Source organism: Sander lucioperca, chromosome 8 (genome assembly GCF_008315115.2).
Source record: "Sander lucioperca isolate FBNREF2018 chromosome 8, SLUC_FBN_1.2, whole genome shotgun sequence".
Taxonomy (NCBI): domain Eukaryota; kingdom Metazoa; phylum Chordata; class Actinopteri; order Perciformes; family Percidae; genus Sander; species Sander lucioperca.
In genome coordinates this window covers 16,275,786-16,303,576 of record NC_050180.1, presented here as the reverse complement: position 1 = coordinate 16,303,576, position 27,791 = coordinate 16,275,786, and the positions used below count along the sequence as shown (strand labels likewise).

Below are 27,791 nucleotides of genomic sequence, written 5' to 3'. Positions count from 1 at the left end.
GCCTTACTGAAGAAGATATGACACATTTTTAAGCAGACTGTCTTCGTAAAATGAGAATGCTAACTATGTAGTTTTTGGGTGTGTGTGGAGGGTGTGGTTGTGTGTGTCTGTACTGTAGGTGTGGTGCAGCGTGCCTCTTTTGTAGATAGCAGCCCAGGGCAGTTGCCTGTGGCACATTTTTGTGCCTGTGTAAAGGCCTAATCTCACAGCACACTTTATCTGCAGATTACCCTAACCCAGACTGGCTGGATGGGTAAAAATAGGGGAGCTGACCTGTATCTTGGCTCAAAGTTCACTCATCACTTTGGCTGGACAATATGCTAGACATTGTGCTGTAGAGAAAAGAGTCAAAGGTCCAGTGTTTATAGTCAATAAGTTACTGTTTGTCCTGTATGCAATGCTGTTGTGATTATGTAATTTGCAAAGTGAATGTCAGATGATTTGAGTTATAAACAGCAGCCTTGTACATGTATTATCACAATTTACCCATGCTATTTGAATTGTTAAAATACTGTAGACATGGACTAAGGCCTGAAAATAACTGCTTAATAAAAGCTATGCTTTTAAAAACACAGGTTCATCCATTTCACCAAGAACACTGTGATGGTGCAGTAGAGATGTTGGCTGTCACAGTGGGCTTCAGCAAAAGATTTTGGGCTGTCTGCCGAAAAAGTAACCCTGGCTAAACTTTTGACACAGTGTAGTCCAACAAAATGGATATACTGTAGATCCTCGACTCCTCATAAATGACTACTAAGAAAACAGTTTCTTATTCCTGATCCTATTTCAAATTTTGTTTGATCTTCTTTTCTCATCTTCCCCTCACAGATTTACTACACAGGAAAGTACCAGAGCCTGGGTATAAAGCAGGGTGGCCCGTCTGCAGGGAAATGGGTGGAATTACCCGTTACAAAGTCTCCCAAGATTGTTCAGTTCTCAGTCGGCCACGATGGCTCTCATGCACTGCTAGTGGCCGAAGATGGAAGTGTGTTCTTTACAGGCTCTGCCAGCAAGGGAGAGGATGGCGAGTCCAGTAAGACAATCTCAAACTATCGGCAAACATTCAACAATTTAATCTATTCAACTTTTTATTAAAAGCAGAATCAAAGCCATCTCAGTTGAAGTCCTAAAGGTGATGTTTGTTGTTTTTCTTTGCAGCTAAAAGTCGCAGACAGCCCAAGCCGTACAAGCCCAAGAAGATGATCAAATTAGAGACCAAGACAGCAGTGTATACAGCGTGTAACAATGGCAGCAGCAGCATTGTCACCAAGGATGGAGAGCTCTACATGTTTGGCAAAGATGCTATTTACAGCGACAGCACTTGTGAGTTGACAAGGATAAGGCTATTTCAAATTCTCAACTTGAGGGAATTTCTATGAGATGTATCAGTTTTTGTTCTTGTTATTATCTACATTGCTTTGATAAAGACAGATTAAAGACTAGCTATATACATCCATAAATATTTCTCTGTTGGAAACCATGTTATTCATGCTCTTTATTATCGTTACTTTCTTGTCCTCAGGCCAGGTGACAGACCTCAAAGGTCAGTCTGTAACTCAGGTTGCCATGGGTAAGGCCCATACATGTGTTCTGACCAAGAGCGGGGAAGTGTGGACATTTGGGGTGAATAACAAGGGCCAATGTGGCAGAGACACTGGATCCATGAGCCAGGCAGGGAAAGGTGAGCAGATGGACAAACACAGACAATACACATGACAACAAATTGTATATTGTCTTACTTTGCCTTTGTATTACACTCAAACTAATGGCTTTCTTTTGTGTGTGTGTGTGTGTGTGTGTGTGTGTGTGTGTGTGTGTGTGTGTGTGTGTGTGTGTGTGTGTGTGTGTGTGTGTGTGTGTGTGTTGTAGCGTTTGGTGTAGAGAGCATGGCCACAGCCATGGATGAAGACCTGGAGGACGAGCTAGAAGAGAAAGAAGAGAAGAGCATGATGTGCCAGCCAGGCATGCACAAGTGGAAGTTGGACCAGTGCATGGTCTGCACAGTGTGTGGAGACTGCACTGGCTACGGCGCCAGCTGTGTCAGCAGTGGACGACCAGATAGAGTACCAGGAGGGTAAGAGGGCACAATAACTGGAAGGGGGAAGGTGGTCATTACAGTATCTGTACAGCACTTGTGTTTATCAATGAGTAAGTACTGTTGAAGTTACTGTTGTTCTTTCTGTGTCTGTCAACCAGTATTTGTGGCTGTGGGTCTGGAGAATCTGGCTGCTCAGCGTGTGGCTGTTGCAAAGCCTGTGCCAGGGAGCTGGATGGTCAAGAGGCCAGGCAGAGAGGCATCTTTGACGCTGTGAAGGAGATGATTCCACTGGACCTGCTGCTAGGTATGCCAACTGATATCATGACTTCATGTCCCCCCTGTTTTGCTCATTAATACAATAATAACATCTCACCTGTATCACCCTTCACATTGTTTACATTTTGCTGAAAACTACAGTTGGTAAATTTTATAAAAATAAGTTTTCTCATATTTGTTGAAACTGTCACTATATCCTGACCGTAGTACATGAGACATCCGGTCGCTGTCCATCTCGCCAGTCAAAAAGAGTCAATCTCTGAATGCAACGTAACAGGGAGGAGAGTAAAGATGGAAAGCTCCTAAAGCTTAGTTCCATATATATAAACATAAATACTACGGATAATTTGTTGTTTTGTCGTTAGTGAAAAACAATATTGACCTTGTAGTTGAAAAAGGAGCCTGATATAAGAATGACATTTCCTCCTATGGAGTCCGTTCATTCGCATTCGGAGATCGACACTTTTTGACTGACAAGATGGCGGATAGCGTAAACAACAACTGCTAAAGTGAGTCGTTCAAAACCTTTCTTTTTAGTAAACTCTGTGTACACAAACAATGTTCTCAATGCTCGAGTTTATGTGTAGAGCCCCTGGTGATACTTCGAGCAAAGTTTCATGTTGTGTCGAGCCTTCTTAGTGTTTTAAAAATAGTGATTTTGATGCTATCATAGTAGTTCCCCTAGCTCTCTCATTCAAAAGGCCATTTGACCGAAAACGAGAATACGGTAAATCTTAAAAGTGGCGTTTCAGTCCTAATTATGCTTTTAAACGAAAGTTTGACTCGGGTACAAAAAGACCCAGAAATGTGATGTGATATTCCAATTTTCAGTGGTTTACGGTATATTAATTAATCAGAATAAATGACTGTCTTGAGCGGGGTTGTGTGCAGGCTATATATCCTTCTGAGCTATGCCAGCGTGCTGCTAATGCCATATACATCGCACACTGTCTGTTGCATTTGCTTGAATGCAGTATTTTGCACACTTGTCGTCACTCATTCTTTGTTTTATTCTTGTGTTGTGCAGAGTCATTGCTTCTCCATTACGTCTTTCCATCATTCATTGATGTGTGTCTCGTTTTGTTCTGCTCTGCTCCGTCTTCCCTCTTCCTCCTTCTCCTGCATCCTTTCTGGGCTGTCTATACCTGGGGCCTTTTTTGTTTTCAGCTGTGCCTGTCCCTCCCCCTCCAGGAGTGAACATCGAGGAGCACATCCAGATCCGTCAGGAGGAGAAACGGCAGAGGATCAATCGCCGGCACAGGCTGGAGGAGGGCAGAGGTATGAATCGGGGCTAAACAGAATGGGACTATGTTTAGGGAAGGGTTGTGTGTTTTTTTTGCTTTATGATATGCTTTCTATGATAGGCAATTAATCATAGGCACAGGGAGAGTTAGAAGGTGGAAGCGGAGGTTACCAAATAGGGTGAAGCTACAAACATTACGTCCATACCTTTAAGTTTTGAATAACTTCCAGGTGCTGTGTGAGCTTGGGTCTTGTGCTTGGTGACTTTCCCCTTGCTTGTGTCTTTATAATTTTTTAGTGTCTTTATTGTTGTGGTAAAGTATTATCATGTGTTCTTTCCCGTTTGTGAGCATTATGCATGCATGTGAAAGTTTCTTTCTCCCCCAGGCCCCCTTGTTTTTCCTGGTCCCATTTTTATGAACCAGCGTGAGCAGGCCCTAGCCAGAATAAGACCCCTTCAGGCACTAAGGCATAAACGGGACAAGCACAAAGGTACTACGGTCTTCACTAACTCAAGGGGTGCAGAGACACCCTTTTGACTCCTCTCCCAATCTGGCTGTCCCGCCCACCTCCTCTCTCTCACTCTCTGAGGGCAGAGACTTTTATGTCTCCACCAGGTCTCATGGTAACAAACAATGTAGCCTGTTGGCGAGAAGGACTCGCTGTGACTCAGTGGATAAATGACTGTGAAGCCTTAAGACCCATATCAGCAGGCTGGTCCATTTTGGAATTTGAATAGTTTTATCTAACCCTAACATTATAAAAGGGCTAAAAGTACAAAATGGTCTGTTATGCTAATTCATTTTCTGTTTTAACAGTTCTAACTCTCAGAGTAGGATGCGTGCTCTGCCCACTGCTGCTGTTTGACCTAAATAGAAATCAATGTCCTTGCCTAACTGGATTTGCCATCACTCTCAGAGCAGCTGATTTGTCACTTTGTGGGTACAACTGCAGCATTACAAGCAGATGAAACAGCGAGCACTGGGGAGAGCAAGCTTTAATAAATGACCAGCTGTAAATATGACACAGAGGAAGGAAGCAAGGAAGCAAACATGTTTTTAGATTTGAAGCGTCTCAGGGAAATGGCTTGGAAATCACTCACAAACAGCTAAAAATCTATGAACATGGCAAAAGCTTTTCAGGCACTTGACCATCAGACAAGTGAGTGTACGTGTTCATTGTCTGGACAAATCAACCAACAACTTATATGTAAATTATTTCAGTAAGACCCACATTTATATACCTGTATCTGTAGTAGCTTGTGTTTTGTGGGTTTTGTCCTCTGAATCTCAGCCTCCTAGGGTTTTTTCTTTGGAAAAACAAAAATCAAAAACAAAATCTGGTTGTAACAAACCATCTTACTTTCCTTTTCTATAGTAACCACAAGGAGGACAGAGGACACACAATGACACTTAAACGCTCTCTGTACTATTTATAGTATTCAGGTCAAAATATACTTTTGTTAACAGAAACTTAAAATATAAAATATCAAACTATCACTCATTGCCTGCACAAATATAAAACAACAGCTTATATATCTGTCTGTAGATTGGGCATGTCGGTAGGTCTACATCTGCCTCTCTAAGCTGCTGTTGCTTTCCTTGCCAATAGGTGGTGCAGGTTGGAGTGGAACTGATGGTTGATGATATTGGCTAGGCTTGATTTTGGGTGCTGAGCATTGTGCCCTTGTTGATGTAAAGCATTCATTTACCATGTACAATTTGAAGGCCTTCACAATAGAAACTCATTGTTTTATTGTCCCACTGTTATGTGTGGAAACAATAATGCCACAGTGTATTCTATTTCAGAGCAGTAGTGGTTTCCTTCTTAATGTCAGTAAAGAAATTGAGGCTGTTCTACTCTGCTGAATCACTTTCCTTTTGCAGAACCATTCATTGTGGTTGATGCACAGTTGACTTTTGTAAGGCTAGGTTACTTGGGGTACCTCCCCTGAGCATCCTTCTTCATGGTTTTACACTTATGAAGAGGAATGTGCGTTCCAAATCCCCCCCACCGACAATACTGGTGTTTCAGATTGGGACTTCCCAGTAAGCTCTAGTTGTGCTTTAGATGTAATTAAGAACACAGCTGTTTTTTTGTTTTTTAACTTACATTGACAGTTGTCGCTATGAGTTAAATTTTCAACCCTACCTTTTAAATGTTTGGGGCATTGAACCAGTCAATACGTATTTCACATTTATTGTGAAGTAGTAACCTAAAGCCGTTATCTCATGTGGCTGGCCTCAGATACAGGAGAAACCACAATGAGCTGGCATTGACTGTCATTGTATTTACTGTAATGCACAGGTCTCTATCTAACGTTTTCCCCCCTCACACACAACAACTGTGACCTCTATGCAGGGCTCAGGGTTAACCAGATTCCCTCTCATTGAACACAGACAGACATTAAGAAAATCAAATTATTTGCTAAACAAACAATCTGTCCATCTGTAATGGGACTGGTTGCCAAAAGCCTTTCTGTTATAGAGGTGTTGTTACCTCCTTTCTATTTCGGCATGCTTCTCCCTTTTCTCCCTGTTTTCTTTTGAAACCTTTTTTTCCCTCCAGCTCAGTTTTCCAGGACTATGCAGAGACATCCACCTCTGTGGTCTGAAGTTGCTACTGAACCTCACTCTCTCCCCGTTCTCTACTCAAATATGCTGACTTGGAGTGTTTGCCTTATAGATGGTAGCAGTGAGCGTGGAGAAAAGGATGCCAGCAAAATCACCACCTACCCCCCAGGGGCAGTGAGATTTGACTGTGAGCTGCGAGCTGTGCAGGTCAGCTGCGGTTTTCACCACTCAGGTAGGTTAATTTCCCTCATGGCTTCTTCTGGTCAGGCACCAGGGTAGAAAACATTATTTTAAGACAATCATTTTTAAAACCTCAACTAGAGTGGCTGACCTTGAATTAAAGAAAGTGGGTATATGATATGTCATGGTTGCTTTGCAGTTGTGCTGATGGAGAATGGAGATGTCTACACGTTTGGTTACGGCCAACATGGGCAGCTTGGACATGGAGATGTAAACTCCAGGTATTGCTTCTGTTGCTTTACATGTTTTGAATTGAATGTGATACATGTTCAAGTAAAGAGAAATTATTTGTAATATATAAAAAATAGTTAATGGGACAATAAAATACAGTATTTTATTGTCATTTACACATTAAGTAATGGTAATGGCAGACTACATTAAATACTACATTGCCCATATTTCTACTGACCAGGAAGTTTAGGAAAGCTAAGTGGTTATTACAGGCATACATTTGTTAAATTAGCCCAATTGTTCTAGTAAAGATTGAAGATATAAGTCCACAGTCTCGCCTTGTCATTTTGAATTGCATTACAAATATAAATAGACAAACTGCACGCATGTGGACACACAACCTAAAACTAGATGTTTCTACCTGCCAGGGGTTCTCCAACCCTGGTGCAGGCCCTTCCAGGTCCCAGTGTACAGGTGACAGCAGGCAGTAACCACACAGCTGTTCTCCTCATGGATGGGCAGGTCTTTACATTTGGCAGCTTTTCGGTGAGAAAAACATCATCCCTGATACAATGTGTAATCAACTGCTTTTTTAGAGGGTGCAAAATGTTTTTTACCCATACAGTAATGATGGCAGTATTTTAAATGTTCATTGCTTTACACCTGTTTTGATATAGTTGACCATAAACTGCTCTAGAGAGTAAATATATATGCACTGTTTTTCAGAAAGGACAGCTGGGCCGGCCCATCCTGGACATGCCCTACTGGAATGCCAAGCCATCTCCCATGCCCAACATTGGTGCCAAGTATGGACGAAAGGCTACCTGGATTGGTGCCAGCGGAGACCAGACATTTCTTCGGATCGATGAGGCTCTTATCAACTCTCATGTCTTAGCTACTTCAGAGATATTTGCCAGCAAACACATTATTGGCCTTGTGCCCTCCTCTGCGTCTGAGCCGCCTCCATTTAAATGCTTGCTAATCAACAAAATGGATGGAAGCTGCAGGACCTTCAATGACTCTGAGCAGGAGGACCTGCAGGGATTTGGCCTATGTCTGGACCCTGTGTATGATGTCATATGGAGGTCAGTCCAAGGACTATACAGAGCAATAAAATGAAAACATTTCGGTTTAAGTTATTTTGGTTAACCTATATGTACCATATTGTGTTATTTCCAATTGTTTACTTTTTATCCCAAGTTTTAAGATTCAGTTGAGACACCCTACAGATAAGATTAACGTCCTTTTTTTCAATGTGTTATGTGTGATCCCTCTTTGTTGCCCTCTGTGGGCTTTTAGGTTCCTGCCAGCTGCAAAAGAGATGTTGTGCTACAATGCAGTAATAGCTGATGCCAGGATGCCCTCTGCTACAGATCTACAGGCTCGTTGTAGCATCCTTAGTCCAGAGCTTGCGTTGCCCTCAGGATCACATGCTACCACTACTCGCTCTCACGGAGCCCTACACATTCTTGGTAATCCTCTGCCCTAGCCATTCAGCAAAGTGTCTTTGGTCATATGAATCTTTTATGAATGTCTTGGTGTCCTATGAATATGTACATGAATGCTATGACACAAATGATGATGGACAATTTGGACATCTGTGGTTCTTTAAGCCAATGTTATCAGTGTCTAAACCCCACTCCTTTGATCAGGCTGTGTAGTCAGTGTAGCGTAGTGTAATGTAATGGACCTTTCATTGAATGACTGATGCTTTCTGTTCTCCCATCAGTTCTCTTTCAATTCTTGGGAACATTGATTTAAGAGCCAGATTTACTTCTAGATTGTAGCCAAACGTATGAGTGTTTGCAGGAATGCTTAGGTTTTGCTTATGTTTATCATCATCATCAATGCTAAGAGGAGGTATACTGGGTTGTCCACTTAGGTTGCCTGGATACACTGGCAGCCATGCAAGAGTTGAAGATGGGTGTAGCCAGCGCAGAGGAAGAAACCCAGGCAGTGATGAAGGTCTACTCCAAGGAGGACTACAGTGTGGTGAACCGCTTTGAGAGTAAGTGGGCTCATTATACAGGATTCATGGTAAATGATGTAGGATAAAACATACTGGGGGATGCATTTGGCTTGTATATGTTTTGGTATGATGTTGTGATTATATCAAGCTTGACTAACCTTTAACCTTTTAAGTCAAAGCTGCTGAATTTGTAAAACATAAATATTTAGTTTAGATCAGTTTGTCATTCAAGATTCCTTTTATTTGTCGTTTTTATGCACCACATAAAAACAAAATTGTGTTTCCACATCCACTTGTCAATAAATAATTCAGTGCAAGACAAAGGACTTTATAAATTCTAGGCTCATAAATAAAAACACTTAATAAATAAACCAAGATTACGCTAAAAAAGCACCAATTAAATATAAACTAAGATTATGATAAAATAGGATAACATTAGTAGTCTAAAATGTTGCAGTTCACCTTTCCATCATCCACCTTAGTAAAAAACCAAAGTGGTTAAAAGTGGATAAACAACGTGTGTACCTTGCATAGCCTTATTGATTCCATGTGTGATGTTGTAGGTCATGGTGGTGGCTGGGGCTACTCAGCCCACTCTGTGGAGGCCATCCGCTTCTGTGCTGATGCAGACATCCTGCTTGGTGGGCTGGGACTTTTCGGGGGACGAGGGGAGTACACTGCCAAGATCAAGGTGAACCGTTGTGTGACACTTTTTTTTTTTTTTTTTTTTTTTTTTATATAAAACAAATACATTTTATTTTTTGCCATTTATTCAATGTTCATTTCAGGCATTTTTTCATCATGGCTGTAATTGGACAATTCACTTGCTTTGTGCCAGGACTGACATTTTATCCATAGTGTGTGCTGCTGCAAATTGTCTATACCCGTAGCTCAAATGTACCAAATTAAAGTTACACTGTTAGTAAGTTTTCTGCTTCAAATCTTACAAAATATTTCAAACAATGAATTACAGAGCTGGTACCACTGGAGGAATAAACTCAATGGATTATGTAGAATCCTGGCCTTAAATGAAAGGCGTTTACATTATATTAAACCAGTCCTGTTGTTGTACAGCTTTTTGAGTTGGGACCTGACGGGGGTGACCATGAGACAGACGGTGATCTGCTGGCTGAGACTGACGTGCTGGCCTATGACTGTGCTGCCAGGTAAAGTTAATGGATTCCTTACATTTCCCTTCGGTTCTCACAACAATTTCTTGTAAAGAAAAAAGTTATGGAATTAATGTTGGTCTCTTATTTTATCTTTAGGGAGAAATATGCCATGATGTTTGATGAGCCGGTGCTGCTGCAGCTGGGCTGGTGGTATGTGGCGTGGGCTCGAGTGTCTGGACCCAGCAGTGACTGTGGATCCCATGGACAGGCCACCATTACTACTGATGATGGGTAAAAATGATTTCACAATATAAATAATGCTTCTGCATTTATAAAGTAATATGTCTTACACATTTTCCATATGTATCATTTGGTTATATAATGTTTGAATGTGAATATTGGTCACAGCCCTTTTTAATTCGTCATTTTTTTGTTTTTCTCTGAAGTGTGGTCTTTCAGTTCAAAAGCTCTAAGAAGTCAAACAACGGTACAGATGTTAATGCGGGTCAAATACCTCAGCTGCTTTACAGGCAAGTAAAATTCCTTTCATTTTGTTAATAGTGGTTCAAGCTTATTTTATCTCTAGGCTTAAGTAAAGTAAATGGTTTTAATTGCTTCTTTATATTTCAACATCAGGCTTCCTTCAAATGATGGCAATGCTTCTAAAGGGAAGCAGCAGACCAGTGAACCAGTTCATATCCTTAAACGCTCATTCGCTCGTACCGTCTCAGTGGTGAGTACTGTCCCTATGTTTTGAATAGTGTTTTGGCTCCTCTATATTTCTAACTACTTAAATGTCTTGACAGGTAATTTGTTACAGCACCGTGTGGGACTGTCTAACTCTTTCTTTGTGTAGGAGTGTTTTGAGTCTCTGCTGAGTGTGCTTCACTGGAGCTGGACCACCTTGGTTTTGGGTGTGGAGGAGCTGCGAGGGCTGAAGGGCTTCCAGTACACTGCCACCCTGCTGGACCTCGAGAGACTGCGCTTTGTTGGCACGTGCTGCCTCCGCTTGCTCAGGGTCTACATCTGTGAGATCTTCCCCATTGCTGGTAGGAGTACAGAGAACCTAACAGCACTTTATCCTCAGCAATATAATGTCTCACTCTTTGCAAACAAGAAAACCACAGTGCCGCTGCTTTTAAGCTATTAGTCACAATGCTTTTTCCTTATGAATACCTTTCTGAATGAAAAGCAATTGACAATATTCATCCTTATTAATTTTAGAATAAAATACTCTCTCTACTTTGCCAATACTTCTATGTCTGTGGCCTATAATACATTCAGATCTTTACAGACTAGACAAAGGGGCAACAGAAAATACACTTACTTAGGAAACTAAACTCCTTTGCTGTCAGGCCATGTCGTTTTTATTAATCTTTTATCGAAAGCCTTATGACTTTTTCTTTTATCTGTTGGTTTCACAGACTCACAATGAAAGACAGAAACAGCCTGAACGATACAGTCAAAACCTGCTCTAAAATTGTTGGTGTGAAACAAAGAGATTTAAATTATCTTTGTAATCAACAAAGCATTTTGTCTTCTTCAGATCATGTTCTTCAGAGTGAATTTTCGCTGTTGCCATCGAGACGTCGTTAGATTTTACCTGCTTTTAAAACTAATTGCCACTCTAATTCTTTGATCCTTTCTGCAGTTCCACTTTTAAATGCAAAAAAAATCTACTTTTTGATTATTATTTATCTACTCTCTAGGGTGTAGGCCTATATGTAGGCTTGTGTGCTGTTATGTATGTGTGTGTTGTCTGTAGCTGCTCTTAAGTAATTGCCCCTTGTGGGATTAATAAGGTTGTTGAATTGAGATTGTGTTTATATTTCAAAAAGTACATTTCAAATGAACTCTATTTAGAGTGTAGCTTCTGATCTCTCACAATGTTTCCTTTTTCTGTCTGATGTTTGATTTCTAGCCAGCACCAAAGCTGTGGTGGAGGAGTCGAGCAAGCTGGCAGAGTGCGTGGGAAAGACGCGCAGCCTGCTGAAGAAGATCCTATCAGAAGGCATGGACAACTGCCTGACCAAGCTGGACAACGACCCCCAGGGGTACTTGTCTCAACCTTTGACCCTGCTGGAAGCTGTGCTGCAGGAGTGCCACAACACCTTCACTGCCTGCTTCCACTCTTTCTACCCAACCCCAGCTCTGCAGTGGGCCTGCCTCTGTGACCTGCTCAACTGCCTAGACCAGGTCAATAATGTAAATGGGACTGAAATCAGTTACAGTATTATTCTCATTAGCAATTAATCTATTGAATTTTTTCCCTGATTTATAAGTAGTGTATTTTAGTGCATAAAATGTCAATGCACCAAGTTCCCAAAGTCTATGGTGACGTCTTCAAATTGCTTGTTTTGTCCAACCAACAGTCCTAAACACAAAGATATTCAATTTCAATAACAGAAAACAAAGAAAAGCTGCAAATTTGAGAACCTGAAACCACTGTGTTTGGCATTTTTTCCTGATGATTGACTTGAGCAATGATTTCCAAAATAGTTACCGCCCAATTATTTAAGCTATACAGATGGTCAAGAGTGTTTTTTTTTTTTTTTAAATTCAGCAGGTGTACTTTTACATCTTTAGATACTGAGGTGATACTCTTATCAAGACAACTCACCAGCGTATCAAAACCATAACTCCATTACAATATTGTCTTAGGTTGTTAAATGGACATTGTAGAAACATTTAAAAAAGATGATAAAATCAAAGATTCATTCTTGTGCTCCCTGTTTTTTTTTTTAGGACATTGCTGAGGCCAACTTTCGCACATCCAGCAGCCGTCTGCTGGCGGCTGTAATGTCAGCTCTGTGCAACACCTCAGTCAAGTTGACATCCATCCTCCCCATTGCATATGATGGGGAAGTGCTGTTGCGCTCACTGGTCAAACAAGTCAGCACCGAGAATGATTCTGCCCTTGCTCACCGCTTCCCCCTTCTGGTGGCCCACATGGAGAAACTAAGCCATGTAAGTTTTTGCACGTCATATATACAGTATATCAGGTATTTTCACATCATAATGGTGGACATGGCTGCTTATGAGTGTGGTCGGTGACCCAGAAAATGTTTGGTAGATGGAGAACACAGTGGCATTTGATCATTACCACATCCCATTTTCATCGAAATACCTCACTCTTTATCAAAACAGTAATATCATATTTTTCTCCATTAGACTGAGGAGAACCTGATGGGCATGACCAGTTTCCGGGAGGTACTAGAGAAGATGCTGGTGATTGTGGTGCTGCCGGTCAGAAAGAGTTTGAGGAAGGAGGTGGAGCTCTTCTCTCCACACCTGGTCTCCAACACCTGTGGTCTGCTGGCCTCCATCGTCTCTGAGCTTACCGCCTCTGCCCTTGGCTCCGAGGTGACTTAACTCACACCAATGCTCACATGCACCCTCACAAATGCACACATTAAGCATTTATGTAGGGCCACAGGGCTTGGCAAACATGTACCGAAGTCTAGTTTCTTTATCGATATTTAATCCAGGGTTCATACGTTTTGAAAAAACCTGGAAAAGTTTTGGAATTTGAAAAATGCAAATCCCAGGCCTGGAAAGGTTTTGGAAACATTAAAAGACCCAGAAAGTTTTGGAAAAGTATTGGTTAAAATTAGGGATGGCCAGATCCGATCACGTGATCGGAAATCGGCCCCGATCACGTGGTTTCAGACTTGATCGGAATCGGACGTTACCTCCCGATCAGGACTCGGATATATATGTATATATATGTTCTCATTATTTTTTAACACATCTATAGTTATGCGGTGGCACACAGTTAGACCCTTTTGACTCCACACAGAAACAGCAACGCGTGTAGCACGACATCACTTTGTTGCAGAGACGCTATTGGTTAAATGCTGGCAAAGTAGAACACGGAAGCAGCTTGAAGCGGAAAGCGCGAGTATGTCTGCGGTCTGGAGGTATTATAAAGTTGATGACAACAACATTGCCATAGCAAACTGTGAGATATGTAACAGAAGTGCTCTGTTTGTTAACAGAGTTGTTGAATGTTAAAATAAGGTGAATTAAATAAAAAATAAGGAACATCCTGGATCTGTTTTTTCGCTCTTCTTTATTCTTTTTTTATATATTATAGAAGTATCGGATCGGGACTCGGTATCGGTAGATACTCAAAATCAAATGACTCGGACTCGGACTCGAGGGCAAAAAAACCTGATCGGGACATCCTTAGTTAAAATGCGTATGAACCCTGTTCATCCTGATTTGCTCTCAGCGTGCTCTTGTGGAGCTTTTTTGTTTACATTGTAATCATTGACCTCTCTCGCATTTGTTTTTGTTTTTTTAAACAACTGGGTTCACTCTCTGCTCCTAATTCTGTTTAACTCAAAATTGTCACAGTCCAGCTTTATAAGTTATAGATAAGATCTGTCATCATCTGTATTCCCTCATTCTTTTTCTTTCTTTATTTCCTCCTTCCTCGTGCCATATTCTTTTATTTAAAGCTCTATTGGAATTGAACTAACTTTTTATAGTGACAGCTTTTTATTGGAACAAGGTGATGTTTTTACTGTTGCCAAGAAACAGTAATTGTTTTTACAGTATGCTAAGTCATTAAGTGGCTGGGACAGATGTCTGCCGCCCTCCCTCTCTCACACTCTTCATTCAATTATCATCACACACATACCCTTGTACTGCATTCAGGAATTTTTGCGCTCTCATTGCCATAGTAACCACCACTCGACGGAAGCCCCCGATACCACTGTTCTCCCCCCCAGTCTGTTGTCAGGGAAACAACTTTCCCTCCCCTGAGCACTTAGAAACACACTGAGCACCTAGATGGGTGGTGATGGCGCAGTGGATATGACACAAGCCTTTGGTGTGGGCGACCCGGGTTTGAATCCCACTGTGATACATCAACGTGTCCCTGAGCAAGACACTTAACCCCTAATTGCTCCAGAGGCGTGCAACCTCTGATACATATATATCAATTGTAAGTAGCTTTGGATAAAAGCATCAGCTAAATGACATAAAATGTAATGTAGATTGGGTCCCTCTGCAGTTATGTCTGGCTCTCTCTTGTCAGCAGGCTGATATAAATAGTAATCGTTTGTACTGGATTACTTAACACGCGCGCCAAACATGAGATGTTTATATTTCAGACATTTCTTTCTTTATTTATTTCAGACAATGTATCTTTTAGAAACCATCCATTTTCTCTCTCACTGTTTTTGTTTTTAAATAAAATACATTGCTGACCTTACATTTAGATGGCATCCATTACTTGTACAGCAATATTTGTGATGATGAGATATATATATATATATATATATATATATATATCTCTCTCATCATCACAAATATTGCTGTACAAGTGTATATATATATATATATATATATATATATATATATATATATATATATATATATATATATATATATATATATATATATACACACACATACATACACACACACACACACACACACACAGAGTACCTGGTAGTATGCTTACTGCTTTTGAGTGCTGCTTTTTGTCTTTATACAGAGGACATAGAACATGCTTTTTATTCAGGATTTCATTGTTTGCCCATGTTTGCAGTAAACCTTAGGTATTCCTCCTCAAATGTGTTAATCAGCCCTGTGTGGTGAGGTAATTGGTTTCATATGTTTGGCTACATCTCTCATTGTGTCCTTGCTTATTAGGTTGATGGGCTGAACTCGCTCCACTCCGTGAAAGCATCCCCTAACCGTTTCACCAAAACGAGCCAGGGCCGGAGTTGGAACACGGGCAATGGCTCTCCAGATGCGATCTGTATGACAGTGGACAAGCCAGGCGTTGTGCTGGTGGGTGTCTGCGTCTACGGAGGAGGGGGAATCCATGAGTATGAACTAGAGGTGCTGGCTGATGATGTAAGTGATTAGAAATCATTTCCCACTTATATTTTACTATATGTTATGCATTTTCTGGTGTTGCTTGACTAGTTTTCAACCTTAGCATCTTTTTACAACTTTTGTTTCTTTACCTTTTAGGCGCAGACGGAGCACCCAGGGGACTCGGCACATTCTCACAGGTGGACGTCCCTGGAGCTGGTAAAGGGCACCTACAGCACTGATGATTCTCCCAGTGATATTGCAGAGATTCGCTTGGACAAGGCTGTGCCACTCAAGGTACATTGTTCTCAAGAAAATAATTCATGCATGCATATGATTTGCTGTTGAGAATTAAATGTTAAGATGCGACATGCTGTAACTCTTTTCTAACTTTATACAATGGTGTGCTGGTTTTGGTTAAAATGCATATAGTCTCACTTATGAATTTTGTCTGTTGCAGGAGGGGGTGAAGTATGCTGTCCGATTGCGGAACTACGGCAGCCGGACAGCTAATGGGGATGGAGGTATGACCACAGTGCAGTGCTCTGATGGTATGTCCTTCACCTTCAGCACCTGCAGCTTGAGTAGCAATGGGACCAACCAGACGAGAGGACAGATCCCACAGATTCTCTACTACAGGTAAACACAAAGCCAGCATTTTGTAATATCTCATCTCTGAAGTATTTGTTGATAATTTTTGTTCTGACTTGATTTTTTTTCTCGTGGCCAAAGGAGTGAGTATGATGGGGATCTCCAGTCTCAGCTGCTGAGCAAAGCCAATGAGGAGGACAAGAACTGTAGCAGAGCTCTATCTGTGGTCAGTGCTGTGGTCAGAGCTGCAAAGGACCTGCTTCACAGAGCTTTTGCGGTCGATGGTAAGCGCAACAAACGTGCACCTGTATAACAGAAGCATTGCTATAGAGCCACTTGTATTGAATTTGGGATTATCTGTTCAGCCTCTCTTCAGTTTAATCTCTGTCATTTATTATCTCCAGTGGATGATATTCCTGAGCTACTAAGTTCCTCCAGCCTGTTCTCCATGCTCCTGCCCCTTATCCTGGCCTACATCGGCCCTGTGGCTGCGTCTGTACCTAAGGTAAGACGTCAAACCAGGATGGCAAAGTCTTCATCTTGATTTTAAATTGTCTCTCTCTGATGTGGCATTGTGGTGAAATGCCTCCTCTTCCTCATCCAGGCTGCTGTTGAAGTCTTTGGACTTGTGCAGGAGCTGTTACCTGCTGTCTCTGCCCTCAACCAAAAGTATGCCCCACCCACCTTCAATCCCAACCAGTCAACAGACAGCACTACTGGCAACCAGCCTGAGCAGGGCCTGTCAGCTTGTACCACCTCAAACCACTACTCAGTAATTGAGAGTGACCACCCTTACAAACAAGCTGGCGTCACACAATACAGGGTAAGGTATCCTTTGGCATGCTAACTGCTTAGCAAGCAAAGTACATCTGAAAAAGTAAGGGACACACATATCATTTCATATCAGGTCTTAACTAATGTTGCTCTGTCTCACCTTGCCTCAGGTATCATTCCCAGACTGTGTCCGCTGGACCACCATCGAGTTTGATCAACAGTGTGGCACTGCACAGCCAGAGGATGTCCTACGCCTGCTCATCCCCAGCCGTACCCTCCACCTGTCCAGCCTGGGGGGCAAACCTTTGATCCATGACACCATCAACACCTGGACTGAGCTCAAGAAGTTCTCAGGCTCCACAGGCTGGCCAACCACGGTCCTAGTGCTGCCAGGTAGGAGAGGCCAACAAACGTTACGACTGTGTGAGACTAAGTCGATTTAAAATACAGTTGGGTAGAATAATAAAAGTTTACCACATAAAATAATGGATACATTCTTCATTTTAAAATCAAGACATTAGCCTTTACCACTTAATTACATTTGACAACTGCTGCTTCCCAATATTACTGCTTTTTAACATCATCATTGGTTATTAAGTGATAAGCTAAATAGTTTGCATTTCTCTGATATTAACATCATCATCAGCACTAAGATTGCATGTAACAGTACTTTTGTTATTTGAAGTGCTTGTCAGACTTGAAATTGAAATCGGTCATCCCAAACATTAATTAAAAAGATCAGGAAAAGCCTGCATTTCAGTGAATTTGTCCAAAACAACTGCAATGAGGATAAATAGTTTCTCTTTTTTATTTTATTACATTCTGGACAGGATCATAACATGCTAAGCTAGCATGTACTGCCCAACCAACTTTCTTGCCCTGAAGTCAGCCTTTAAATCAGCAGCAGAGTCTGGGATGATGTGCTACATACCTTAATGAGGAAACTGAGGGTAGAACATTTCAAAAGTTGCATTTGACCAAAAAGGAAAGAAAGGCAAAATCTATACCTAGCAAGTAAAACAGGCAAACACATAATCTTTATTGAGGCAATGCATTCAGTTGTAAACTGTGACAGCACTACCAATATTTATGAGGAAATGTGTCATATGATTAAGCAGTGACACCATTCCAAATAGTTATTCTTGTAACCCAGCTCTAGTTCATTGATCTTAATTGTTCTCATATGTGCTTTAATCTCCTTAGTAATGCTTCACTGAGCCACCTGCCACACTAGGCAGCCATTAGTTTCCCAGTGATTACCTACATCATTTTGCCCACCTGTCTGCCTTTTCATCTTCTATTTTTCTGCCCTCTCTACTTCCAGGAAATGAAGTTCTCTTCTCACTGGAAACCGCCTCGGACTATGTTAAAGACGAGAAAGCTTGTTTTTATGGCTTCAAGTGTGTGGCTGTGGGATATGAATTCAACCCTGGTCCTGATGAGGTACAAACACTCGTATATTCCTCCGTCGTATATTTGTGTAGCGGTCTGGTCTTCCATCTTTCTGTAGAATGGGCGTTTGTTTCTGAGAACCGTTTGATCTCATGACGTGATGTGCATTGGTAGAGAAAATGTCGCAAAACCTTCCTGACTATAGCGTTTCGGACATTTCAGGGTATCATCCAGCTAGAGAAAGAGTTAGCCTTCCTGGGCAGTGTGTGTGCTGCAGCGCTGATGAAGAAAGACCTGGCCCTCCCTATAGGTATGGAAAACAGTGGAGGGATGAGTGAATTTGATGGGCTGTTTTTCTATTAATCTATGATAAGTTAATAAGTTGTGTGTATGTTACTGATGGGAGCAAATTAATATTGTATAGCACCTTGAGTAAATCATTCATCTGTTCTAATTTTTTTTTTTTTTTAACTTGAGGCAATGAATTGGAGGAGGATCTTGAGATTCTTGAGGAAGCCTCTCTTCAGGTCTGTCATCTTTTAAACTCCGATATATTCTTTCAGACATATTGTGGTCTTGTGAAAAGGTGTTAATATTTCTTCAGCACTCTACCTTCCTTGATTCTTATTTCCTTTGACCTCACCCAGGTGTGTAAGGCCCACTCAGGAATCCTGGGGAAGGGCCTGGCCTTGTCTCACTCCCCCACCATCCTGGAGGCCCTGGAGGGAAATCTTCCCCTGCACCTCCAAACCAATGAGCACTCTTTCCTTGAGGACTTCATCACTTGTGTACAGACCTCAAGTGGAGGACGTCTGGCCAGGTAAATGTTTGTGGAGCCTGCACAGCTTTGTCTGCCTCTTGTCAATTCTAGTTACCTGACGAGAGCAAAATATGCCCTGTGCATTTCCCATATTGAAATATGTGTTGGTTGTAAATTTTATTTTAGCTTTCACTCTACAATTTACGTTTTGATTGATGACTCCCTCATTACAAATTAGTAATGTTCTACCCTCTCTCCATTTGTTCTTTTCTTCCATCCAGGTGGCTGCAGCCAGACTCTTACGCTGACCCCCAGAAGACATCTCTGATCCTGAACAAAGATGACATACGCTGTGGATGGCCGACTACCGTGGTCGTACAGACCAAAGACCAGTATGGAGATGTGGTGCACGTTCCTCACATGAAGGTCAGGATGCTTACTTTGGCTTTTCTGCTTCCAAGAGTTAATATTTTATAGAATTGAAATATAATAATTTTGTCTGCAATGGCAAATCTCTGACTTGTGTTTCTTATCTCTTACATGTCCAGGTGGAGGTTAAGGCTGTACCTGTTTCCCAAAAGAAGTCGATGCACCCTGAGAATGTGAAGAGGCTGCAGCGACTACCTGGAAGCTCTTCGCCTTCGTCTTCTGGCCCTGACCTAACCTTTGGAGGTTTGCCAATGCCTAAGCTGGAGGCCACGTACGAGCCCATGATTGTGAAAGAGGCTCGATACATTGCTATTACCATGATGAAGGTCAGCCTCATGTAACTGGCTCATAACTCACTCACAACCTCACTTGTTTACTTGCTGCATGTGCTCCACAAGGGGGAGCTATTTGGTCAATGGCAGCTGCAATATTAACATGTGAGCCGCTTGCATTTTTAATAGCTACTGGTTGCTCGTGTTTGCATTTTTTACATTGAACACTTCTAAGGTAAAATAACATAATAAATATAAACTGTATTTTAATTGGAGAAGATAAAAAATGAGGGTAAATTGACTGACTAAAATAAAGACATAAATATAAAAATTGTGCAATAACAGTAATTGAGAAAGAAATGTTTCAAAACCAGTAATGAAATCTGGCAGAATTATAAATAGTTCATAGAGTTCCTAAAAACTGAGATAAATATTATAGGCCTGTTAATAATAGTTTTGATTTAGGGAACATCAAAATGGTTACCTATTCTGTAAAAAATGTGTTTTTGTTGTTACCTTCATACTTGTGCTCTTTGTTTTTTGTAGGCATATGAAAACTACTCATTTGAAGAGCTGCGGTATGCTTCCCCCACCCCAAAGAGGTAAGTGAGGTTAATGCAGAAACAAAACACATTTTCCAGTAAGATACAATCTTCTTAAGAAACGATCTTGATGATTGATCATTTCCCACACAGACCCAGTGAGAACATGCTGATTCGTGCCAACACTGACGGAACCTACAGCGCCAACTGGACTCCAGGAGCAGTTGGCCTCTATACAATCCATGTCACCATTGATGGCATTGAAATAGGTATGTCAACGTAAATGTCTGTTGGAGCAGCCGGTCTGTCCTCTGAAGTATTTCCCACACAGTGAATAGAGGGTATCCACTGATGACCATCACCAACCCCCACCAAGAGACCTAATGCAGCTGCTATGCATATGGTTTAATTCATATTTTGAAAAAAAGCCTTTCCGAATAGACAGTAAATTACCGTCTTTTTTATGTTGAGCTGTAAATCTTTTCTTTTAGATGCTGGTTTGGAGGTAGAAGTCAAAGACGCTCCCAAAGGCATGATACCACCTGGCACTCAGATGGTCAAACCAAAGGCTGAACCTCAGCCTAGCAAGGTGAGCTTTATCTTTTGATTAACCAACCAGGGGGCATGAACATGCACATAAACACACATGTAACATGCATGCACGCATGCAATCACCCATCAAATACACCAGAGACCAGAAGCAATTCGTCCTGTCTTGTGTACCTGTCAACACCATTTTGTAACTTTAACTTAACTCTTACCCTAAAAGCCGCATTAAGCAATAATTTGATATAAGCAGTGAAACAAGGAACTCCCTTCAATGTGAAAGGGTTATTAGTACTGCCCACTCGCACTGAGAATCAACATCTTATTTTGCACCTCTGTGCAGCTTTTAGCTTTTGTTTTACCTCGTTGTTTTGGTGTGCTGGTCTAAAACAAATTCTGCTCCGTAAAAAGCAATAGACACAAAAACTGATTGTAAGCTATCTGTCCAGTGCAAGGTGATGGGGATCCAAAAAACACTAGTAAACAAATTCAAACATTTAGTGAGGCAAAGACAGGCAGATATTCTTACCAGGACTTGGCAGACTAAACTAGGGCTACCAGACTTGGACCTCCTTTGCTTTCATCAGGTGATAATAGGGAGGTGTGATGTTGCTTTACTTTGTTGAATAAGCAACTAACAATATCATGAAGTCATATACTGCATTAAGGCAGAGCCCTGTGAGTTTGTTGCTGAGTCTTTTTGTCACTGTGTGGCAAAAAATCTCAGATTTTATTATGGTTATTCGCAGTACTGAGGTTACAGTGTGCCTGCTGGCACTGTACAGTATCTCAGCCGTGTCATCCATTCAAGCTGCAGTGGTTGATTATTACTCATATTTTAAAAAGTAGTCAAAAGAGTGATTAGAAATTACTTCAAATGCAGATGATACATCAAACTGATATTAGGCATGTTGGGCTCATCATCATTTTGTGAAACTTGTGGTATTTTGATTTTGCAATCCACAATGGGGAAACAAGCAAAATAACATGTGTTCCAGGGTTTTCAATGCACCAGTATGAATGGGTGGATTAAAACAAAGTGCATCCAACTGGTGCTGCTGAAAATTGAGCTCCTAAATTTTGCCTATCTTTGGCTGTTTGTATGTCTATACTTGGAAGCCAGCTCTGTGTGGGTTAATAGATGCAATCTCCCACCGTCAACTTGTTCCGCTTCCTATTCTTTCTCCTCCTGCTGCACTTGTCTTTCTTTTTGTCTTTTTATTCTTTGCTCCTGCCACTCACAATCTCCATCTCCCCTCTGCTTCTCTCAGGTCCGCAAATTTGTGTCCAAGGACAGCGCAGGCCTGCGTGTGCGTAGTCACCCCTCCCTGCAGAGTGAACAGATAGGCATAGTGCATGTCAATGGCACCATCACTTTCATTGACGAGGTAATTGACTCTAGACCAGGCAAAATATAAGTTATGTCATAGAACTATACTAGCTGGAGCACTATCCACTTTTATTCTATTTCCTTGTTTCTTCTTGTTTAAATCAGTAAGGATCGAATCATAAGTATTGTAATCCTATTTTTTTGTCTAGATTGCTAGTTTTGCTAGTCTGCTTGGTGGCTTTTATGTATTCTTTTTTTTTTTTTTTACCTCTGTAAATGATAACTACTTTCTTTCAAAGCTTGTTAATTTGTTGCTCTATACTTTAATTTGCTTCACACTCAAGGCACTCTGAGGCTTCATGAAATGCTTGAGCGCCTGTACCATAAATCCAAAGGGTGTTAATCCAAAATTACAATTGTACCACTCAAAGCATTTACTTAATGATTTTACTGTAATGAAACACATATTCATTATATTTGCCAGTCCTGCACAATATCTGCACTCCCACCCTTTGGTTACAGCACTAGTGACATGTCCTATATGTCTTACATGCACCCTGCTGTAACCTCAATACAATACTGTCCTCTAATTTGACTTGAGAGTTTCCTGCAACCTCAGAAGTGTGAGTGTGTGTGTGTGTGTGTGTGTGTGTGTGTTTGTGCTGCCCATCCTGTTTCCATAGTAACAGGACGGCATGGCTCTGCTCTGTTGCTTGTTTTCCCGTAGATCCACAATGATGATGGTGTTTGGCTCAGGCTCAATGATGAAACAGTAAAGAAGTATGTTCCCAGCATGAATGGGTACACTGAAGCCTGGTGCCTCTCTTTTAACCAGCACCTGGGTAGGAGCCTTCTGGTCCCAGCCGACGTAAGTAGAAGAAGGCCTGCTGAGCAGTCTGTCCCAGTTTAATAATGACAAAGGCTCCTGTGCTGTTCATTTGGGGGAAAGCTCAGAGATCATCATTATTGTTTGGCAATAATGTTTTTTCAAGGATTCTAGTGTTTGGCACCCTCTCCCCAAATGTACTCGAAGCATGGTAAATTGAGAACTTCATCAGAGTATAACTTTTGCGGTGTTCTCTTGCATGAAATATTTATTTGAGCAAGACTGAGTATGAAACTTTCACTAACACACTGTACAAAGACACAGCAGCTGGGAGCGTGCATGCATTAACTCATGTTTAAAGGCAGAATGTTCACCATTAAGTGACCATGGCGTGTTTAGTTGGACACAACACTTTTAAATGCTCACATGCTTAGGCAGTATATATATGTTTGGTTCATTGAAGTGAACCCCAATGCAGGAATTGACAGACAAGGAAAAAGATAGTAAAGGAACAAATTCATCCTGTGGTGAAGTTGGTTATTCTGCACTGTCCAGTCTTCTTTTCCTCATTGTATCTCACTCACAATTCATAAACACTCGCACACCACAGCATGTGATACTAAGGGTTTCTCTCACATTTTGCTTCATGCCACAAACACCGCCATAATATGCAACAGAATCAAAAAAAGGAATGTGACTGGATATAATTTAAGACATAAATATTGCAGTAACAGGGAAAGTATCTGTAAGATGTTAACATCCAAGTGGTTTTCTGTCATGAAGCAATCACTGGTCCACAAAAACGTTTCAATAGGAAATGGTACCTCTACTGCTCTACAATTCCACCTTTGCGTTGGGATGCTTTAGGTGCTAGAATGCTTCCGTGTAAGGTTTCTGTCTGAACAGCATGACACACTACATCATCCAAGTGGGGAATTTTTTTGGAAGTTTCTTCTTTATACATGTATTTCATTTGGTCATGGATTTGGAAATAATGACCCTGTGGTGTTTGGAGTGAACTTTTCAATTATTTTTTTGCCCCTGCAACTGGTTTTGTATTTTTCTTTTTTTTCAATGCATTTGATCTTACACTTATTGTAAAGTGTTCAAACATTTGACAGGCAATTCCTCTTGGCCCCTTTTATCAGTGCTCCACGATTTCACTAACTGGCCTATCAGATTCTGTTGTCTCTTTTTCACCTTCTCAAATAACCTCTGATGCTGAACTCCAGAGGAGCCTAGGCGAAAAATTATTTATTTCTTCCAAAAAAATACATGAGCGCCTTCCCCCAACCTGTTTTCTCTCCTTTCATGGGTCATCTACTGTTCCTTGACTGTCTCACGATGTGTTGCTCAGAATGTCTTTAACGCTAGCCAAGGAGTCAGAGATATCAGCTTTTTGTCGTGGACTCCCTTAACTATATTCCCGCCACAGGTGAGTTGTATGAAGGAGGGATACATAGCTTGACTGCCCCATAGCTTATCATCTATCTGTCACTCTACTTGTCCTCTTGAACCCCTTGTGACTGTGTAGTCTTCCCATCAGGCATAAGAGGTCAAACCAGAGTTGCATGGTTGTCTGTTTTGTTGAATTTTGACAGTACAGTGACGAAACAATATGTCAATGGCTACTGTCCAATAGACTGCAGTGATTTGGGATTTTTTAATTATTACTGTTCAAGCTTGTATGTTGCATGGGGTTGAAGATACTAATGTCCAGTCTGTTGCATGAGGTCTTGTTTGAAAGGCATAGTCCTTTACCCTTGTGTGCCATAGCATGCCACCCTTTAGACTGTACAAAAATAAATGAACATTCTACTTATTGTCTGTTGGCCATTTAACTGCATCACTACAATGTTGAATGGCGTGTTGAATTAGTATTAATAATATGTAATATGAGTATTTGGATCTTCAGTTATATTGAAGCTTAAAATGTATCTACAGAAATGTATTTTTGAAATATGGGGGAATAAATGCAGCTTTGGAATATCACTTCTGCTGTTGAGGATGGAAGTCTATATAAACTTAACACAAAAAGTAAGGAAATTTGTGTTTGGTAGATTATTTCTCTGTGGTAACAATGCTTTTTGGCAATAAACTGTTTTTATACCGTTGGAAAGCCTGTTTAGTTCCCTTTCAAATGGTGCCTCATTTGTAAGGAACATGCATTTGTGGGATGAGCAGCAGCGCTGAGTATGTGGGTTGCGCCCATGAAAAATTGGCCAAATCTTCTCTGCCAATGCCAAACAGCTTATTCTGCCATTGACTCGTTTGGTGGATTGGATGATTGAAGTTTGAAGAAACAAGACATATTGGCAATTGAACAATTTATTCATTTCACAAACAGGAGCCTCAGTAGCGTGTGGAAGAACCATACACAGCCACAACATCCTGGCACCTCCTCCTCATGCTGGTCACCAGCCTGGTCACACACTGCTGTGGGATGGCATCCCATTCTTTAACCAGCATTTGTCGCAAGTCAGCCAATGTGGTTGTGTTGGTCACTCTGGCACAAACAGCACACCCAAGCTGATCCCACAAGTGTTCAATGGGGTTGAGGTCAGGACTGCTGGCAGGCCATTCCATCCTCTCCACTCCCACATTCAGGAGATAGTCTCTGATAAACCCCGCCCTGTTGGGGCAAGCGTTGTCATCTTGGAGGATAGAGTTCGGTCCTAGACTGTGGAGATATGGGATTGCCACTGGTTGCAGAATCTCATCTCTATAGCTCTCTGCATTGAGATTGCCTCCAATGATGACAAGCCTCATTTTTCCAGTGAGGGAGATGCCGCCCCACACCATCACACTGCCTCCACCAAAAGGTGTTACTCTATCGGTGCAGCAATCAGCATAGCGTTCTCCGCGTCTTCTCCACACTTTGACCCCATGATCCAACTGCCGTAGGCAGAATCTGGACTCATCACTGAACATAACGTTCCTCCACGTGTTCAGGTTCCAGTGCATGTGTTGCCGACACCAGCGCAAACGGGCCTGACGGTGAAGGGCCGTCATGGCAGGACTCCTGGCAGCCCTATGAGACCGGAAATTGGCTGCATGCAGTCGGTTCCGGATTGTCTGCCGTCAGCCATATCGTCCTGCAAACCTTGACTGCAAATCTGTAGAAGACAGCCTACGGCACCTAAGTGCTGACAGGGGGAGGAAATGGTCTTCTTGGGGCGTCATCTTCTTGGGACGCCCACTTCACGGCCTGTCTTTGACATCCCCTGTTATATGGAACTTGGCCTTCAGTTTGGAGATGGTACTAGGGCTCACTCCAAATAATGTCGCAACTTGGTTTTGCGGAACGCCAGCTTGAAGTTGCCCTATTGCAAGGGCCCTATCCAGATCAGTCAAATGCGGCATGCAGATTGTTGGAGCAGACACTTACTTACTGTAGCTGTACTTACAGTAGTAGGGCCCATGCTCACAGGTGCTGCCAATCAGGTGCCAATCAGGCACCTGATTGGCAGCACCTGGGGGTACCAGAAGCTCAAAACAAGTGTCAATAGCAACAGCAAAATAACCTGTTTGGCAATGACAGAGAATTTGGCAAAATGCTGCTCATCCCACAAATGCATATCCCTTACAATTGGGGCACCATTTGAAAGGGAAAAAGAAACCGGCTTTTCAACGGTATAAGATTTATTGCCAAAAAGCATTGTTACCACAGAGAAATAATCTACCAAACACAAATGTCCTTACTTTTTGTGCTAAGTTTAGGTTTGCAGTTATCCATGTCATGTTATATCTAGTAATTGTAAAACAAGAGCATCTCTTCTGAGCATGACGCAACCCCTCAAAGTAGTTTCGACATTTTGAAATAGTTTGACATTTTGGGAAATATGGTTATTTGCTTTTTGCAGTGAGTTGGATGAGAAGATAGAGAAACGCTCTCATGTCAGTACTGTAAATATAAAGCTACAGCTAGCAGCTGGTTTGATTAGCTTTGCATAGAGACCAGAAACCTATCGGCACCTCTAAAGTTCATTAATTAATATATAGTATATTTTGTTTGTTTAATCCATACAGACACTGAAGGTTGTGGTTTTATGGGGGTTATGTGCTCGACTATTTATTTGCTGGGAAAAGGAACAAGACGATTCCAGGAACTTATGGAACGCCCTGCCAAGAAAAAGTCCCACCATGACCCCCTTGTAAAACTGCAACTTGTCGTTTTTACACTGCTAGCTGTAGCTTCATACGTATTTAATGGACAGATATGAGAGTGATATGAAAAGTCTTCTCATATAACTTTTAGCATGAAAGCAAATGATTCCCAAAATGTCTATTGCTTAAAGGCCTTGCACATGTCCAGGTGACATATTTATAACTGTGCATACAGCTCTTTCCCTGTTACACTGCTGACAGTGGCTCTTCACCATAATATTTCAGGACTTAGTTGTCTGAACCTTGTCCTGGACGTTTACATTTTTGCAGCCTGTTGTTGTGTTACTGTACTTTGGCTCTAATCCATGCTCTTACCTCTTGCAGGAGGTCAGGGGCCAATCGGAGGAGAACGTAAAGGAGGTGAGCAGCTGCCCTTCCCAAGAGGCCCCCATTCGGGTGCAGAACAGGGCAGGGCAGGGCGGCGGCCCGGGGCTTTATAAGGTAGTGAAGACCGGCCCCTCTGGTCACAACATCAGAAGCTGCCCAAACCTTAGGGGTATCCCCATTGGAATGTTAGTTCTTGGCAACAAGGTCAAGGCCATAGGCGAGGTACGCACTCACCCCAAATAATGCAATGTGTTTTTTTGTGGCTAGAGGTGAATAAATCAGTCTGTTTAGATCACGTAATGTAATATACCTAATGTTGGTAGATTTTGGCCTTAATTCTCAGAAATTAGAGTTCCCTCTTTTTCCTAAACTGAATTGATTT

The 27,791-nt window shown here is 41.6% G+C and overlaps 1 protein-coding gene across 21 annotated transcripts in view; it reads left to right on the top strand.

Moving 5' to 3' along the window:
* The window catches only part of mycbp2 (MYC binding protein 2), a 66,119-nt gene that overhangs the window by 17,627 nt on the left and 20,701 nt on the right, over window positions 1–27,791 (top strand). For 4 of the 21 annotated variants that reach the window (XM_036004588.1, XM_036004599.1, XM_036004593.1 and 1 more), the window contains exons 12-53: window positions 829–1,033; window positions 1,159–1,323; window positions 1,523–1,681; window positions 1,870–2,074; window positions 2,197–2,342; window positions 3,482–3,592; window positions 3,944–4,048; window positions 6,242–6,361; window positions 6,509–6,590; window positions 6,969–7,086; window positions 7,267–7,625; window positions 7,840–8,012; window positions 8,423–8,548; window positions 9,073–9,200; window positions 9,584–9,675; window positions 9,778–9,912; window positions 10,068–10,151; window positions 10,258–10,354; window positions 10,478–10,670; window positions 11,543–11,826; window positions 12,367–12,588; window positions 12,793–12,984; window positions 15,286–15,492; window positions 15,613–15,750; window positions 15,914–16,092; window positions 16,186–16,328; window positions 16,449–16,549; window positions 16,649–16,867; window positions 16,989–17,211; window positions 18,143–18,261; window positions 18,433–18,520; window positions 18,688–18,737; window positions 18,858–19,030; window positions 19,252–19,396; window positions 19,519–19,725; window positions 20,218–20,273; window positions 20,367–20,482; window positions 20,705–20,802; window positions 22,031–22,147; window positions 22,817–22,957; window positions 24,273–24,350; window positions 27,407–27,631. In XM_036004588.1, coding sequence (XP_035860481.1) covers window positions 829–1,033; window positions 1,159–1,323; window positions 1,523–1,681; window positions 1,870–2,074; window positions 2,197–2,342; window positions 3,482–3,592; window positions 3,944–4,048; window positions 6,242–6,361; window positions 6,509–6,590; window positions 6,969–7,086; window positions 7,267–7,625; window positions 7,840–8,012; window positions 8,423–8,548; window positions 9,073–9,200; window positions 9,584–9,675; window positions 9,778–9,912; window positions 10,068–10,151; window positions 10,258–10,354; window positions 10,478–10,670; window positions 11,543–11,826; window positions 12,367–12,588; window positions 12,793–12,984; window positions 15,286–15,492; window positions 15,613–15,750; window positions 15,914–16,092; window positions 16,186–16,328; window positions 16,449–16,549; window positions 16,649–16,867; window positions 16,989–17,211; window positions 18,143–18,261; window positions 18,433–18,520; window positions 18,688–18,737; window positions 18,858–19,030; window positions 19,252–19,396; window positions 19,519–19,725; window positions 20,218–20,273; window positions 20,367–20,482; window positions 20,705–20,802; window positions 22,031–22,147; window positions 22,817–22,957; window positions 24,273–24,350; window positions 27,407–27,631 — 6,324 coding nt within the window. The remainder of the gene's footprint in view (window positions 1–828; window positions 1,034–1,158; window positions 1,324–1,522; window positions 1,682–1,869; window positions 2,075–2,196; window positions 2,343–3,481; window positions 3,593–3,943; window positions 4,049–6,241; window positions 6,362–6,508; window positions 6,591–6,968; window positions 7,087–7,266; window positions 7,626–7,839; window positions 8,013–8,422; window positions 8,549–9,072; window positions 9,201–9,583; window positions 9,676–9,777; window positions 9,913–10,067; window positions 10,152–10,257; window positions 10,355–10,477; window positions 10,671–11,542; window positions 11,827–12,366; window positions 12,589–12,792; window positions 12,985–15,285; window positions 15,493–15,612; window positions 15,751–15,913; window positions 16,093–16,185; window positions 16,329–16,448; window positions 16,550–16,648; window positions 16,868–16,988; window positions 17,212–18,142; window positions 18,262–18,432; window positions 18,521–18,687; window positions 18,738–18,857; window positions 19,031–19,251; window positions 19,397–19,518; window positions 19,726–20,217; window positions 20,274–20,366; window positions 20,483–20,704; window positions 20,803–22,030; window positions 22,148–22,816; window positions 22,958–24,272; window positions 24,351–27,406; window positions 27,632–27,791) is intronic. The other 17 variants (XM_036004591.1, XM_036004604.1, XM_036004596.1 and 14 more) reach the window with 14 other exon arrangements.